We start from the raw sequence: 16,952 nt of genomic DNA, 5'->3' as shown, positions 1-16,952 counted from the left end.
TTGGCACTATCTATAAAGGCAAATTTTTCCTTCTATATACTTCTGCCAATGAAAGTAATGTACATAATTTTATTGACGTAAGTCTTGGACAAGCCAAGTAAAATATATTCTTGTATTAATTTTTTTTAAAAAAACTTAGAATTTCTTGCCTGTATACTTCATGTCATCATGTTTGTGAGGTTCTGAGGCTGATCTCTTAGAATCTTTGTTAGTAAAAAATATTAAGATATTTCCTCTATGAAAACCAGAGAGGGTGAGAAAAAACAGACAAACCAAGAAACAGATTAAAATATATCAAAGGAACTTCTTAAAACTCTAGATCGTATGTTTGCTTGCTTATGGAAATATGTTTAACCACAAAATAATCCTTCCAGTAACTTCTGAAATACAACCAGAGGTATCCTCACTTTACATCTAAGTTCAGATTTGTAAGACAATAAAATTAATTTAGAAGTCACACGGGTTAATTTGTATATAATGACAATTCTGTCAATGTATTTTACCGTTAGAATATTTTTGGACGAACATACTACTCTCTGAATTTAGATCCATACTGAGGGCTCTGAAATGTAATGATTACAACTTTGCCTCATTTATATTTCTCAAGAATGTGCTTCCAAAGAGATAACAATGTCACAAGCAGTGACTCATTCTTACCAGAACATTGATGGTCACATGAGCAGTACCACTTCTCTGCTTGAAAGGGTCAGGGATGGCATCGTTGTCCAAGTCTGTTACTCTCACAGATATTTTGTACTGTGATTCAATTTCTCTGTCTAGTGAATCTAATAGCTTTATCACTCCTGACACAAAAATAAAGGGAGACCTGTTATCCCAGGATTAATAAATATTTTCAGTTTATTCTATATTATTAATTCTATAAATGAAATCATTATAATAATAGAAATTAACTAATACAAATGAATTCATTATATATTCATACCCCTAAAGTGTAATTCAGCAGCAAAATTATAACAGGTATTAACGTATACACTATTTTAGTCACTTGTTAAGTCACGTTCTTGGATACATGGAAGAGCACATATGCATAGGCTTTCTGAAGTTGAATATAGCAAAGATCAAAGCTTCAGCACTTTGCCTTAGGTAAGATCATTAAAAAACCTGGAGACAACAGATGCTGGAGAGGATGTGAAGAAATAGGAATACTTTTACACTGTTTGTGGGAGTGTAAACTAGTTCAACCATTGTGGAAGACAGTGTAGCGCTTCCTTAAGGACCTAAAAATAGAAATTCCATTTGGCCCAGCAATCCCATTACTGGGCATATACCCAGAGGATTATAAATCATTCTATTATAAAGTCACATGCACATGTATGTTCAAAGCGGCACTGTTTACAATAGCAAAGACCTGGAACCAACCCAAATGCCCATTGACAATAGGCTGGACAAGGAAAATGTGGCATATATACACCATGGAATGCTATGCAGCCATAAAAAATAATGAGTTTGTGTCCTTTGTAGGGACATGGATGAATCTGGAAACCGTCATTCTCAGCAAACTGACACAAGAACAGAAAATCAAACACCACGTGTTCTCACTCATAGGTGGGTGACGAACAATAAGAACAATAAGACACAAGGCAGGGAGCATCACACACTGGGGTCTGTTGGAGGGGAGCGAGGGAGGGACAGCAGGGGGGGTGGGGAGGTTGGGGAGGGATAACATGGGGAGAAATGCCAGATGTAGGTGAAGTAGGGATGGAGGCAGCAAACCACTTTGCTATGTGTGTACCTAATCCTGCATGATCTGCACGTGCACCCCAGAACCTAAAATACAATAAAAAAAAATTTATCAATACAGCTAAGAAATCCAGGTGAACATTAAATAGTTCAAGAGAAAGATATTCTCATGATCACAGATTCTAAATAAATTTCCACTGAGTGTATATGAACTCTTTACTTTTATGATTAATTGATATCAGCATTTTATGATACCTGTATCTGGTTCAATGTAAAATTTGGGAGGTGTTCCTAAATTGCCTCCAACAATGGTATATTTCATATTATTAAATGACCAGTCTGCATCAATAAATGTAACTTTTCCAACTAGTGTATCAACTGGACTATTTTCAAATACACTGAAGGTGAATGCCGATGCAGTTCCAACTGGATTCAGTTCATTTATGCAACTCACACTTACGATGACTGTAATGATTGCTATGGAGAAAAAAGCACATAAAATATGTAGCTAAGGCAATAATGTGTCTTATTCAATAATCCTTCCTTTTTCTTATCCTTTTTAATTAACACCTCATATTATCATATTATTTTATATTCTGAAATCTCATGGCATAAATTTTACAAGTACATATATGTTGATATATTTTAATATTAAATTATTACCTTTTCAATTACAGAGCACTTGAAAATAAATTGAGGATTAGAACAGTCTATTGAGTTTTTTGAACACCTGTCAAAGCAATTGTCTTTTATGGTGTGTTTATATATAAATGCTAGTATTCTGTATCAAAAACCATAGTTTCCAAAAGCTGACCATAGTATTCACCAATTGAAATATAATTAAAATACTTCAGCATAATAAATAATGAAAGAATGCAATTTAGCATGAGAATCTGAATATTAATATTTTCTCTAAAGCAGAACAAATAATTCCTTGAGAAATATTTTAAATACACAAGCATTCTAGAAATGTTTATTTTTGACATTGTCTTTAAATAACTATAATGTGCTATATTAAACATTTGGGTGTCATTCTCTCCTCTAGTTTGTTTTTATGTAGTCTTTCAGTTTTTAAATAGCTGTGCATGAGCACTAAATCAGTTATTATAAGAATAATATATTGCATAGTTTATTCTAACAGATTATTAGAATACTTATAAATATAATAAACTCAGATTTTTAAATGTACTGGGTGTTTTCTATGTCAAACTATTTTAATATTTCAAATTAGTAAGTTCTTACTTGATAGTACAGGACTTCCCTTGTCAGACACTTTCACAAACAATGTATATTTGAAATGCATTCCTGCAAAAATAGCATTATCAAAATCCAGATGTGTAGGTCCAATCTGTAGATTAAAAACAGTATATCAATGGTTCATTTTCTTTTCTTTGGTTAAACATCTATTTTGTCATTTATGTGAATCCCAAATGAAGACATATGAAACTTATATAGGTAACAAATTAGTGAAAGTGATATTCTATAACAGGACTATCCAGTAGGAATATAACATGAGCTATAAATATGTGCCATATATGAAATTTAACTTTTCTAGTAGCCATATTTAAAAATAATACAAACAGGTAAAATTAATTTTAATGAATTATTTTAATCAAACATATCCAAAATACTACCATTTTAAATTACAATCAATATAAAAATATTGTTATGATGTTTACATTTGTTTATTCATAGTAATTCTATGAAATTCATTGCTTCATTGAAAACTGTAACATATCTTAATTTGGACAAAACATAGCTCATAAGCTCAAAGGCACATGTAGCTAGTGTATTCCATACTGTTCTGCAGAGCAAAGTTTTATATAATATACAACTATAAATTGATTGTACACCTAAGATGATATTACTGTATATTCTGGCACTTTGTAATTATTACCATACACTGTAAGAGCAAAAGTAGGGTGTCATATTACATGTTCATTTGTTCACACTGATTCATTCATCATTGATTGCTGTTTTCTTGTTCCATAGGTTCTCCTTGTAAATAGTTACTATAATGTGTAAAAAGTAGCCGTCATGAATTTGTGTTCTTTGAAAATGAGTTAGATCTGGGTTAGTATTAGTGGAAATAACCTGTTGGCAGCAAGCTTTGAATTGCAAGCTTCAAACTTAACGCAAAAACAAAACTTGAAATCCATTCTGCTGGGAGAGGTCAAAGCATCTCATATTTTTGCTCTTTTACTTTACTCTCCTGGGAAGAATGTGCAGGGCAGGCATGATGCTTTCAGGATCTTTAATAATGTTAAATACAAAAGGCATTGGTAAGAGTCTTCTCCTTTCCAGCTAATTCATAATCACACAATCCTCAGGGTGGTTGTAGCCTAGAGTAGGTCTGAGGCCTTTCAAGGGAAGGAGTGGAAAGAATGTGATTGTGTGCTGTGTGTTCAGTTCTTCTGAAGTCTTTTTTGTGCCTCACCCACATTCACATTAACTATTTTTCTCAACACACTATTTTTATCTCCAATACCCATTAGAGAGGGAAGTTATGTGTAGCAACTAGATACTGAGTTGCTGCAAAAAAAATAGGTGAATAAAACTGTTTTCTTAAAAATTCTACAATGTCCCCAGAATAGTAGAAATTGGAGCCTATAAATGAATTAGTCAAATGGGAGAAAACAATTTCTTCATGAATGAAGTAGCATATTATGTGATCTCTAAGGTACTTCCCAATATTTGAATTCTGCAGTCTATATTCCAAATATATAAAGAAAAGTAACATGGAGAAAAACGGCACTGAACCAGATATCAGTCAGGAAGTTGATAATTCACATCAGTAATAATTTTGTAAATTTATTGTATGCCTTTTCTTATCCGTAGATAGTAAGGTAATCTGAAAATATAGAAATAAATTTAACAATAAAAAGAACTACAGCTACAACAGGGAAATAGCCAAAGGCAGACACATCATCTATGGAAATTCTATAAATGTCAGAAATAGCATTAGAGGTCTTTGCAGAAGTATCACTGTGAGAGTAGGTGCTCCAAATACTGAAGAATAATTAATTGAATTTCTACTTTACTGCCCACCACAAAATAAGTTCTTTTACATTTAGAAAAACTTAAATATGAAAGGCCACTTTTTAACATATTTACAAGAAAATATAGGATATTTTCCAAAATATCAGAGTGTATCACACCAACAATAAAAATAACAAAACAAGAATGGGTTAATAGGTGATTATTCATTTCACACAAAGGAAACAGGAATATCCACAGAATTGGTGAATATATGAAAAGATGTGCAATCGCATTATCAATCAGGCAAAAGTGTGTTAAACTATGTGACAGTAGCAGTTATTATGATAAAAACATTGCTCAAAAGCAATGCTTATACATTTCACATGAAAGTACAAGCTGGTACAGCCTCTTTGGAAAGCAATGTGGCACTAACGCATATAGTTGAACATTTAAATACATTATAAGGTGGCACTTCTGTTCTGGGAGCACTAAGAGAAATACACAATAATGTTCACTACAATGATATGCATCACATGCAAAAACCAGGAGGAAATTAAAATCTCTACCAATGGGAGAATGGTTATAGTCACACAATAGAATATTAAGGAATACAATGAAACATTACAGCAACTGAGTGACTGAGGTAGAGAGACAGATACATAGATACACAGGTAGATGATAAATAGACAGATAGATCACAGACATGATAAACAAGTACCCCCTAAACAATAATGAGTCTTAAACACATAATGAATTAAATATCAATTCACAGAAGACGACATAGAAATGATACTACTTTTTTAAAGCTCAAGAACTTAGCAAATATAACAATGTTATCTAGTACTATGTACATTGATAGCAAAACTATAAAATCCCCAAGTCAATGACAAACACAAAATTCAGGATATTGGTTGCTTCTAGCAGACAAGCAGAGGTATGGAAAAGGGTAGCAGCACAGCTGTTAGTAATATTCTAATTCTGAAGTGAGATGATGGGTTCAGGGGTTCATTTTATTGCTACGCTTTATTACTTGCAAATATGTTATTATGTTATCTAATATCAAATATTACATCATAAAATAGTAATTAAAAAATGAACTGACTAGTAAAAATATATTGGGGTGATTTTTCAGGTCAGTGCTCATTAACGAGAAATAACCTCATAGAATACATGATTAGTAATACTGACTTAAAGAAATATTCATTTTTTATTATTTTATTAATAAATTCAATATATTGCATATGAAATCATCTGGATTCATTAAATAGTAATTCATTCTTAAACATTACAATTACATGGCTATCACTGGTACCCTGGTGAATATCATTCCCCAATGAGTAAAGATAAATTTAAAGTTAATATCTACTAGTCTACTAGAGCTGTAATCATTATTTTAACATAAAACTCTTGGTGCTTATTGTAAATCATATTTTTGAGTGACTGCTAAACTTTTTTTATCTCATTAATATAATACACATGCCAATGTATGGCATCTAAGAACAAATCAATTTTATTTTTAATTAAAAAAAAATTGTATTTTAATTATGCCCTTTTATGAGTTTAAAATTCAAACATCGTTGGAAAGTCAAACACATATTTTTTCTATGTTCTTCTAGTAAATGTTTTATTCCCTAAGCACTAAAATTATATCAGTTTCTTTTTCTATACACTAGCTTCTTTTCTCTGGCTGCTTTATTAAGATAAGGATGGTGCCACTTTATGATTCTTTCTGAACTTAATCACCCTTTGAGAAAAATACTGTTGTTCTCATTCCAATAATAATAATAACTGGGAAAAAAAGAGGTATACCATATGCCAGTGAATTTAATGAACATTAGTATTTCATAATTCTCAGACAAAGGTAGAAAAAGCCATCATAAGATACTCTGGTTCAATGGTTTGGCTTCCAGGAAATTTATGTGGCTGGTTTTATGGTTTTTGTAAAATTAGGACAGGTTCACTACAAAAATTTTTTTGTTGTTTGCTCATGTATTTTGTGTGCTTGCTTTATTTGCTTTATTCTTGTTAGAATTGCATGAAGAAGGGAGATTCAAAGAAATGTTACTCAGTGCCATGTTCTTCATATTCCTATTTGAGGATATTTTTGATATTGTATTATTTTCCAACATTATCAGGATACAAATGAAATATATATAGTTTACAAGTGTCTGTTTTGATAAGTCGTATCAACAATGTCTTCTAGTTGCAAGAAATTATGAAAATGTGGCATTGATGCATCTGGCAATAATATATTTCTAACTCCTGTCACTGCCTTTCAAATATGATTTTTACAGTATACTTCTGTTCATTTTATTTACTAATTCATTCAGTATTTTTAATTTATTTTTTATTGATACATAATGTACATATTTTGGGGTACACGCAACAATGTAATACATTGGTATAATTTGTGAAGATCAAAATCAGTGTAATTGGGATATCCATATATCTTAAATATTTATCTTTTCTTTATGCTAAAAATATCTATATTGTTTTCTTCTAGCTATTTTGAATTATACAGTGGATTACTGTAAACTACTGTCACCCTGCTGATCAAATGCTAGGTCTTATTTCTTCTATCAAATGGAAGATTTGTACCCATTAACTGGTCATTAATAAATATATATATCCAAAAACACTGAATATATGTCAGAAACTAGTTTACAACAGATTTTTTTCTTTTACAATCTAATGGCTGAAACAGATGGAATGCGTGATTAGTGCTATGGTGAGAGAGATACAAAATGCTGCAAGAACCCAATGAGACATGCCTAATCCAGACAAGAGGGAGAAGAAATATCAAGGATAGCTCTTAAAAGAAACAATTGCTAAACAAAGCCATGAAGGTTATGCAAAAGTGTATGAATACTGGGGACACAACATAACTGAGGAGAAATTTCTAGCAGTATGAATAGCATGAACACCAGGACAAAAAGGCAGAGGTGAAGGACATCCATTGTAAGATTGTGAGAGTGGTTCTGTGCATCTCAGCCACAAAATATAAGACAGAAAATGATAAAATTTGGGGTTTATATGAAGTGCAACTTGGAAAGAAGTCCAATTACAATGAATTCAGTATCAAAATAAGGTGAAAAAGAAGTGTTTGTTACCTGTGTCTACACATCCAGCCCATGTTTGGTTTCTTATCAGTTAATGATAACAAACTCAACATGGGTTTGAACAACTTTTATTATAGCAATGTTCAGCCATTACCCAGAAATCTTTGTTGAACACAATATCTAATCTAACCCCACCTATTCTTTTAAAATTATGCAAATATAACACCACTTAGCCTGACCTAGGTCTCAAAATTTATTGGAAATAAAGTTCCAGATTTCTTTAATTAGTAAACTATTTGAGCTATGGCACATCCCAGAATACAGTAATAAACTATCCACATTAATTATCTTCATATACTATATTTATTTGACAGTTATTGAATATATTTATTAAAAGTAATTGTGGTAGTGATATGGAAATACTGGGTTGAAGAGGGTGGTCCCTGGTGAAGGCCATACCCCCAAGGCTGGGGTATCCCGTTTCAGTAGTTTGACACATTCCAAAGAAATAGACAGTATTTTATTATAAAGCCATGTGTTCTGGGAAATTTATAACCTTCCTAGTTCAGTTCCAAAGATCAAAATTGCATTCCAGCATTCATCTCAAACTAAGATATGTTGTTGGCAATTTAAGGTTCAATTAAATATCCAGGAACAAATTCTGCCATCAGCTATTTGAATTACTGTAGTTCATTAAGAATTTTATAATAATGAAAATGAAATGTTTTTCTATCTAAGGTTAATCACAGAGACACAATCAAAGAGCAACTTAAAAATACTTACTCTTAATTCATTGTTTGTGAGGGTAAATGTTTCATTTGAAAAAGCACCCATAATCAAATGATATGTTATATTGTTATTGGGAGCAGTTCCGTCCTTATCTGTACAAGTTAGAGAGACTAAAAGAGTTTCAGCTGGGATGTTTTCAGGACGTTCAGTTCTGTAACGAGTAGAATATGAGAAAAATGTAGTGTAACATGTTGTTAATCTAGATTTATGTAGATGATAATATTTAATAAAAAGAAGTTTTAAAATGTGCTCATATTTTAAATAACCACTTTTGCCAATAAGAAAATTATAGTGTTGATGAAAAATTGTATAAGATAAGAAATTATTTGGCATCCTTGCTGAGACTAAGGGAATTGAATTGCTATTATGCTGGATTAATAAGCAACAACTTTAGTATTATGCACACATATGATCATTGAACAAAATGGAAATTTGTATTAAAGATTAATAATTTTATATTTATAAATCCTAGATCTCTATGTGATCTCTTGAAGTTAAATGTTCCATTTTTTTAAGGCAGATAATATATACTTCTTTCTCACTTAAAACAAAGAAACAGAACTATTGACTATTAACTTTGCTGGTTAGCAGGGACTATTTATTCTTACCAATATTCATATATCCCTCTATATATCCCAGTTTTCCTACAACTACTGCAGTAGTAGGCTATGTGAGGTGTGCTGGCAAATGAAATGCAAGTGGCAATGCTATATATCAGTTCTATCAATGATGGTTAAAACTTGGGGGTACCTTCCACATGCTGTCTTTCTCACTTTCTCTCCATGTGGTTGGGAGCACAAGGCAACACACTGCAAAGCCAAACAACTGAGTAGTCTAGGACCCCTGAGTCACAGCATAGAGGAGTGCCACACAGTAGAGTCCACCAACCTGCACCACTCTTTACATGAGGGGCAAAGAAATGCTTATTGGTTTAGCCAGTGATAGATACGTATGTTATTTATTTTTTTTTAACAGCAATCAGTGGTATCTTAAATAGTACACACAATTATAATTGTATTTTTGTCAGTTTTAAAAGAATATTTCTAATGTCAAGCATTTAAAATACCTTACAATTAAAATAATCGAGGAATAAAAGGTGTGTTGTCTAATTTGTTAACATGGAAAATGTTTCAGAAACAAAAAATTCTAATACCCTCCAATAAGAATCTGTAGACTACTAGCTGGAATAGAAAGTAGAAGCAAACAACTATTGGAGTGGCTACAGAATTCTTCTTTGGCCTTTTGGTTTTTAGCAGAACATCTCTGGCAAAAAGTTTACAAACTAAAAGTTGATTTTTGAGTATAACAGCAATGACACCTTTTTTGTATGTGTATTTTGGACTTTTTTATTATAAAGTGATCAAATATATGCCTGCATGTGTATTAATAAAATGTTGTTTTCAGTGGGAGAAAGTTACTCAAGCTCAGACCACCAAAAACCTTTTATAATGTATTTTAAAATAGCATTTCTGCTGTGAAAGTGAAATTTTTAATTAAGCAAGGGCTTTTATTGCTCAACTTGCAGGACTATCAAAATTCTGCAGGTAGTTTATTTTAGGTGCATCTAGATAGTCTTTTGTTGCAGGAAGCATGGATTACTATGGTTTTCCTCAGATTTTTTTTAGGTTTGCCTAAATTAATTAAATTTAGTGAAAGTGAAATTTTTAATTAAGCAAGGGCTTTTATTGCTCAACTTGCAGGACTATCAAAATTCTGCAGGTAGTTTATTTTAGGTGCATCTAGATAGTCTTTTGTTGCAGGAAGCATGGATTACTATGGTTTTCCTCAGATTTTTTTTAGGTTTGCCTAAACCTAATTAAATAATTAGGTTTGCCTAATTATTAATATGATATATAATATGTTATAATATCAACAATATTACTTATAATGGATGATCATTAATTATTAATGAGATTATCATGTAATCTATTATTAATTATGTAATCACACACTGTTGGAATGAGATATGTTACCAGATTACTCCTAGACTAAGTTAAGTCTTTTTGAGCACTCTAGTATTCTGTAGAGAAAAATACACTAAGGATCAGAAAATCGAGGTTTCAGGATTCAACCTACTATGTATTAACTGTGTAAACTTGGTGAGTAACTGAACTCCATTTTAATAGTGGAAATAACATATCATACTTGCATTTTAAATTTCTGTGTAATTTAAAAGCCAGAACAAAGAAGGTAAGTTTGTATGTGGTTTTAGAGCTATCATTAAGTTAATGTCAGTAAAATATAAAATGAATTATAGCTTTATATTTATACAAATATATGATTTTTAATATAATAGTTCTTTTATCTCCCTGAAAGCATGAAACTAAACAAAATGATCCTTTGGAATCCTTTCTAGCTTTAATTTTTAAAGTTTTTAAAGAATTAATAAATCAGATACACTTGTACCAGGGATGAAATGCATATTGCCTGAAAATAAAGGAAAGAACAAAAGGCTTCACCTTCATTCCAGGGATGGTACAATGCTTACCCATTTATTTTTCTCCTGCTTCTTTCTGTGCCAAAATCTGAAGACCAAACAATTACTATCAAAACTTACATGTAAATATCCTGTGAGCATCAAGGTGGGTTGTCATTTACATCTTGTAGAAACACTGTGACTGTCCCAGTTGTTGAATGTATTCGTTCATTGTCATAAGCTCTAAAATATAATATCCAAGACTTTGGGGTGGCTTTGTCTTCATAATCCAAAGGATAAGTAAGGGTGATCTCTCCTGAATCTAAAAAGCAGGCACATGCAAATTTGTTCAGTACTCATAAAATGAATAAGTTATGAATTTAAAAATAGTTGCATGGATAAAGTAGTTCTAAGGATAAATAAAGGTCAGTCATTGATCTGATGAAACTCACATGCTAGTCACAATTGTGGATCTGTAAGGAATGGTGGTTGAGTAAGTGACAGGAAAAGAGAGAAGCCTCTGTAACCGCATTATTTCAGAAAATATTTCACGGGAGGGTCATGGTGGTTGGGGTTGGGAGCACACAGTACAGGCTCAGCTGAGTGTTGAAAAATTAGTACAGGAAATCTAGGCAGAGAAGATCGAGGTGGAGTGGGGGTGGTGAAGAGAGTGTAGCTGGAGTGGGGGACAGCAGGCAAAGAGAAAAACAACAACAGAAATCAACAGAAAGAAAAACTGATAATACTTTCATTGGGAATTGCTTTTTAAATAATTTTATCTCATCAATATTTGCAGAGCATGTAACCCTATGTGAAATGTGTTGTCTCCTTTATAGTCTTGATTTTTAATCTACAGGTAAAAATATAACTGGTGCTCATTCTCATTTCTTACGTTCTTACATCTCTAGTTATTTTGGTTGCCTAGAGTGCATCAGGAAGAACTAATAGGAAATACTGTTTCCTATGTTCACAAATTTTTATATGCTGTTTTTTAAATATAAGAGGTCATTTTGCCAAATGTAAATTTGTGAAATCACGTTATGTGTCCTCAGGTTTCCTAAATACGTCACTCCATTAACTTAGAGAACGGATCTGTTAACAATGTATTAATATTACTCCCTTATAAGTCACCTACTCTTTTTGCCTAGAGGCTCAAATGCTTTTGTAAAAAAATAACATCTAATACTTTATTAAAATATGGCTCAGATTCAGCCATTATAGATTAGTTTTTCCAAGAACCTAGTTTGCCTTTCAAATCTTTTATTTTATGAATATTTTTTGGATGATACCTCTGAGTATTTGTTGTATTTCATTGCTTTTTGTTTACTTCTTCAGGAATTTTTAGAATATGATTTAAAGTGTTGGCTTTTCTCTATCTATTTTCTATAGCTATCATTATTTTCTCCTTATTTCTATTTTAGTACAATTATTAAATTTTAAAAGTAATTACAAGTTTATAAAAGAGCTTTTTTTTTCTTAGAACAGTTTGAGAGTAAGTAACTGAACTGATGCCTCCATATATATTTCCTAAAAGAAAAGATATTCTCCAAACAGCCATGATACATCAAAATCAGAAAGTTAACCTCAGTACATCTAACACCGAGATCTCCACTTAAATTTCATTAATTGTCTCAATGTATTTTATAGCAAAAGATCCAGTTCAGAATTGCATGTTGTCAGGTCTCTTTAGCCTCCTTAAATCTGGAAAAAGTCTCCAATCTTCCCTTGAGTTTTATGACCTTGAACTTTTTGAAGATTACAGACTAGTAATTTTGAAGAACGTCTCTTAAGTTGGGTTTGCCTAATCTGAGCTCATTAGATTCAGGTTGCGTAGCTTTTAATTAAATATCATACAAACTATACTGTATTCTTATTGAATGTTATCAGTTTGCCTCGTTACTGATGAAACCCACTTTAATCATTTGACTCAGTGAGTATCTGTCAATTTTCTCTACTCCAAAGTTGCTATTTTGCCCTTTGCGATCATAAGTATTTTGTGGGCCGGGCATGGGGGGTCATGCCTATAATCTCAGCACTTTAGGAGGCCAAAGCGGGCTTAGCATGATGTTATGAGTTCAAGACCAGCCTGGCCAACATAGTGAAACTCTGTCTCTACTAAAAAATACAAATAATTAGCTGGGCATGGTGATGTAGTACAGCTACTTGGGAAGCTGAGGCAAGAGAATCGCTTGAACCCAGATGTGGAGGTTGCAGTGAGCCAAGATCACGCCATTGCCCTCTAGTCTAGGTGACACAGCGAGATGGTCTCCAAAAAAAAAAGTATTTTGTGAAGAGATACTTTGAAACTATGTAATCATCTTGTTTTTCGTCAAACTGTCCATTTATTTTAGTATTTATATCTGCTGGACTCATGCAGCCTCATTTTATGATTTATAATCTATAACTATTATTTATTTTGATGCTCAGACTGCTCTAGAATTGGCAAGGGGGAACAATTCAAGCTGATTTCTGGTATTTTTGTTTGTTATTGACATACCCTCATCATTCTTCCAGCATGTTCCTACTTTTTCGCTTGTTCTATATTTTAACTGCGGTGACCTCAAGGACAGTCATTCCTCTAAAAAGCTTCTATAGGGAAAATGGTATTTAGAACTCAGTATCTGAGAAATAGGAGTATTCATGGCTATTCGGATATCATGCTCCTATGCTCTTTCACTCTTTAAGTAGGGAAAGACACAAAATGTACGTTTTTATGTTTGTGTGTCTATATATGTACACATATAATTACCTCAATGTTTGTTAACTGCATACACATGCACACATAAATATACATGAACAAATATATATATGTATATATATACATACATACACACACACATGTATATGGAAAAATATATGTTCATTCTGATACCTTCAATTTTAATTTATCCTCACATGGCTCATTACAGTTTCTCATTTTCCACAATTGTTACTCACATCTCTGATGGGAGAAACCATCCTTTATTTATCTTTAGCTTTTTATCAATCCCCCGGTATATAACTAATTTCCCATCTCTGCTACTGTCCCCTCCTCACTGCCAGCTCTGGCCCCCTTCTCTCTCTGTCTGTCTGATCTCTCTCTTCCCCTCTCTCTCTCCTTAACTTCTGACTTGACGTACCAAGCTTTCTCTCCACAAGTCACCCCTTTCAGTTTCTGACTCTCTGCCAGGAGCTCTTTTAACTGATGTAATAGATGGTGTGTATTTAACCCAGCTCTTTTCATGTGCAAAAATGTATATCACCTCTTAAAATGAGAAGACATCTTTCTTGTCTTCCTCTTCTTGTTTTATAGTTACGTCATTAGGGTTAGAAACTCCAAACTTTTGGCCATGTGGAAGGTAGTTAGAGTTAAACAAGTGTCAAAATCAAGCACATTGAATTCAAGTGGAGGTTCTGCCACAGAAATCAGCTGCACAAGCTTGGATAAATTAAAATTATTTTCCAGGCATCATATGTTACATTAGAATTAGGATAGTAAAAACCCAAAGGGGTTATTATGTATGCAAAGTGCTTATAAGAATATGTGATATATAATAAATATTCAATTTATGTTTACTACTGCTCTGGTTTCCATAGGAAAATTTACTTCTCAGAGAAAAAAAAAATCATAAAATAAAATCCCAGGGATTGCTATTGTGAATTTGAATTATTTGGGAGCCTCCTGGAGCAGCCAGATTATAGACCATTTCCATACTTCTGAAAAGGAATAATAATTTCTACCTCATGAAAATACACTAAATATGCCAATAAATATTTTAAAGATTGTTTCATCTTAATAGAATGACAATCAGGCTTATTTTTCAGTAGTAAAAACAGTGTTTATTATAATTTATAAAATGATTCACCATAAAAATTTGTTATACCTTCATTTATAGAAAATTCTTTTTGTGTCCCTATAATTTTGTAATGTACCAAGTCCCCTATGTCTCTATCAATTGCTGTCAACTTGATCAACTTTGTTCCAACAGGCAGATTTTCATAAATATTTATAGGTGCATCTGGTATATATATGTGAAACAAAGAGATTTTTTTTAATCAATCAGTATAAACAAATGTCTCTTTTCATCTATGTCACACAGCAAATATTTTAAATTTCATATAATACATATTGTGTAACAGTTTGTACACAAACTGTGTATAAGAGTTTCAAGTCTGGCCTACTTAATGTTTTTTTGTTGTATGTTATTAAATTTAGTAGAGAATGTTTACATATTGTAAAATGAACTTAAAAGTTTTCTTTTAACTGTATCCTTTTTCAATTCCTTCTACTGATTGGTAAATTGTACCTTACTCCAGATTACAAAATACTACAAATGTTTCTGCAATTATTATCATTATCTTTGTGTTTGGGAATTTGTCCATATCAGCAAGTGCTTATTGCTAAAATTCTCTGGAATACCTACACTGACCTCATGGTATGAACATATCAATGTACATTTTTTAATAATATTTTGATTATTAAAAATAAATACCAGAAAAATAGGAAGCTTTCAATTCATAATCCACCCAAAAATATTGGCTCTCTTCTGTAGTTTCAAGGACAAAATATAAATGAGTTGACTTCCAGTGCATGTAAAAACAGCAATAAAATACAGCTCATTGAGGTTTGCTTTCTAGATCTTTTAAAACATTTATAAAAATTAGCAGTGAAACAATAGCCAAATGGTCTTTATCTTCCTATGAGAAAAGTTTCTGTGGCTAAATATTATCATTTAAATATTTAGATTACTCATTGCTTACTTAAGAACAGGACTCTCATCATTGACATTCTGGATGTTGATATTGATGGTGCCAACACATAACTCCAGAGACAGGTTTTGTCGGTTTCTCACAGCAATCACTAAATAGAAATGCTAAAATAAGAGAAGATAGAATGTAAGGGTTTTTTTAGTGCTTAAAATATGCAATTTTGGCCAGGCATGGTGGCTCGTGCCTATAATCCCAGCACTTTGGGAGGTCGAGGTTCGCAGATCACCTGAGATCAGGAGTTCAAGACCAGCCTTGCCAACATGGTGAAACCCCATCTCTAGTAAAAATTAAAAAAAAAAAAATTTAGCCAGGCATGGTGGCGCACACCTGTAATCCAAGCTACTAGGGAGGCTGAGACAGGAGAATCGCTTGAACCTGGGAGGCAAAGTTGCAGTGAGCTGAGATCATGCCATTGCATCCCCCCAGTCTGGGCAACAAAGAATGAAATTCTGTCTCAAACAAACAAACAAAAAAAACCAACAACAACAACAAAAAGAAAAGAAAGAAAGAAAAAAGAGAAGAAAAACAATTTCCCTTTACATAAAAAATATTTTAAAAATAAAATTAAAAAACACTTTAGAAAACTGAAAGGATAAGAATGTAGAACCACTCCCCAAACACAGTACGGCCATTTGTCAAAAATAGTATCTTTTGTACTTTTGTACAGATTTCTGCAATTGCTTCCAATTTTCATGGAACTTAGATCATATTTTCAAACGTTGGTTTTGGACATACATATCAGATTTAAATTTGTAGAAGTACCAAAATAAAAGAGTAAGTTAAGTTTTATTGTTTAGGAAAAACTAATCATTGAAGGTAAACAACTATCTTACTTTTGGAAAAATGTGAAAGAACATGAATACTTTAGAACCCTTAAAAAACCTAACACTTCATTTGACAAACTGATATTATAGTGCCTCAAATAATGAAGAAATATGGTCTAATGAGGTAATGACTAATAAGTTTGATGAAGTCAAATATGATTTTAATTTTTTTATTTTATTAAATGTAATTCTATGGTCAATAAACAGATTACATTTATAAAGAAAAACCACTCAAATTATATTTAATCCTATGAGATTATACCTTATTGGACCTTCTATTTTGGGTCTATTTTAAATAGCTAAAAAACTCCCCTGAAGATCACGAGAAGTATTTAACTAAAATCTGGCACAACCAACAACATATTACCATTTAATTAAACTGTTGTCCAGAAAAAAATATATTAACTATTTGTTCAGAAAAAAAGTAGGAGAAAA

The 16,952-nt window shown here is 32.1% G+C and overlaps 1 protein-coding gene across 1 annotated transcript in view; it reads right to left on the bottom strand.

Moving 5' to 3' along the window:
* Positions 1-633: 633 nt before the first annotated feature.
* Positions 634-16,952, bottom strand: part of LOC119470284 (protocadherin Fat 2-like) — a 57,810-nt gene continuing 41,491 nt past the window's right edge. The window contains exons 9-13 of the mRNA XM_037736585.1: positions 15,685-15,797; positions 8,523-8,679; positions 2,944-3,049; positions 1,957-2,178; positions 634-803 (exon numbers count right to left, since the gene is read on the bottom strand). Coding sequence (XP_037592513.1) covers positions 634-803; positions 1,957-2,178; positions 2,944-3,049; positions 8,523-8,679; positions 15,685-15,797 — 768 coding nt within the window. The remainder of the gene's footprint in view (positions 804-1,956; positions 2,179-2,943; positions 3,050-8,522; positions 8,680-15,684; positions 15,798-16,952) is intronic.

The sequence above is a fragment of the Cebus imitator genome, unplaced genomic scaffold (genome assembly GCF_001604975.1).
Source record: "Cebus imitator isolate Cc_AM_T3 unplaced genomic scaffold, Cebus_imitator-1.0 Scaffold26, whole genome shotgun sequence".
Taxonomy (NCBI): domain Eukaryota; kingdom Metazoa; phylum Chordata; class Mammalia; order Primates; family Cebidae; genus Cebus; species Cebus imitator.
The sequence above is the reverse complement of the archived record's forward strand: the minus strand, read 5'-3'. Positions and strand labels throughout refer to the sequence as shown.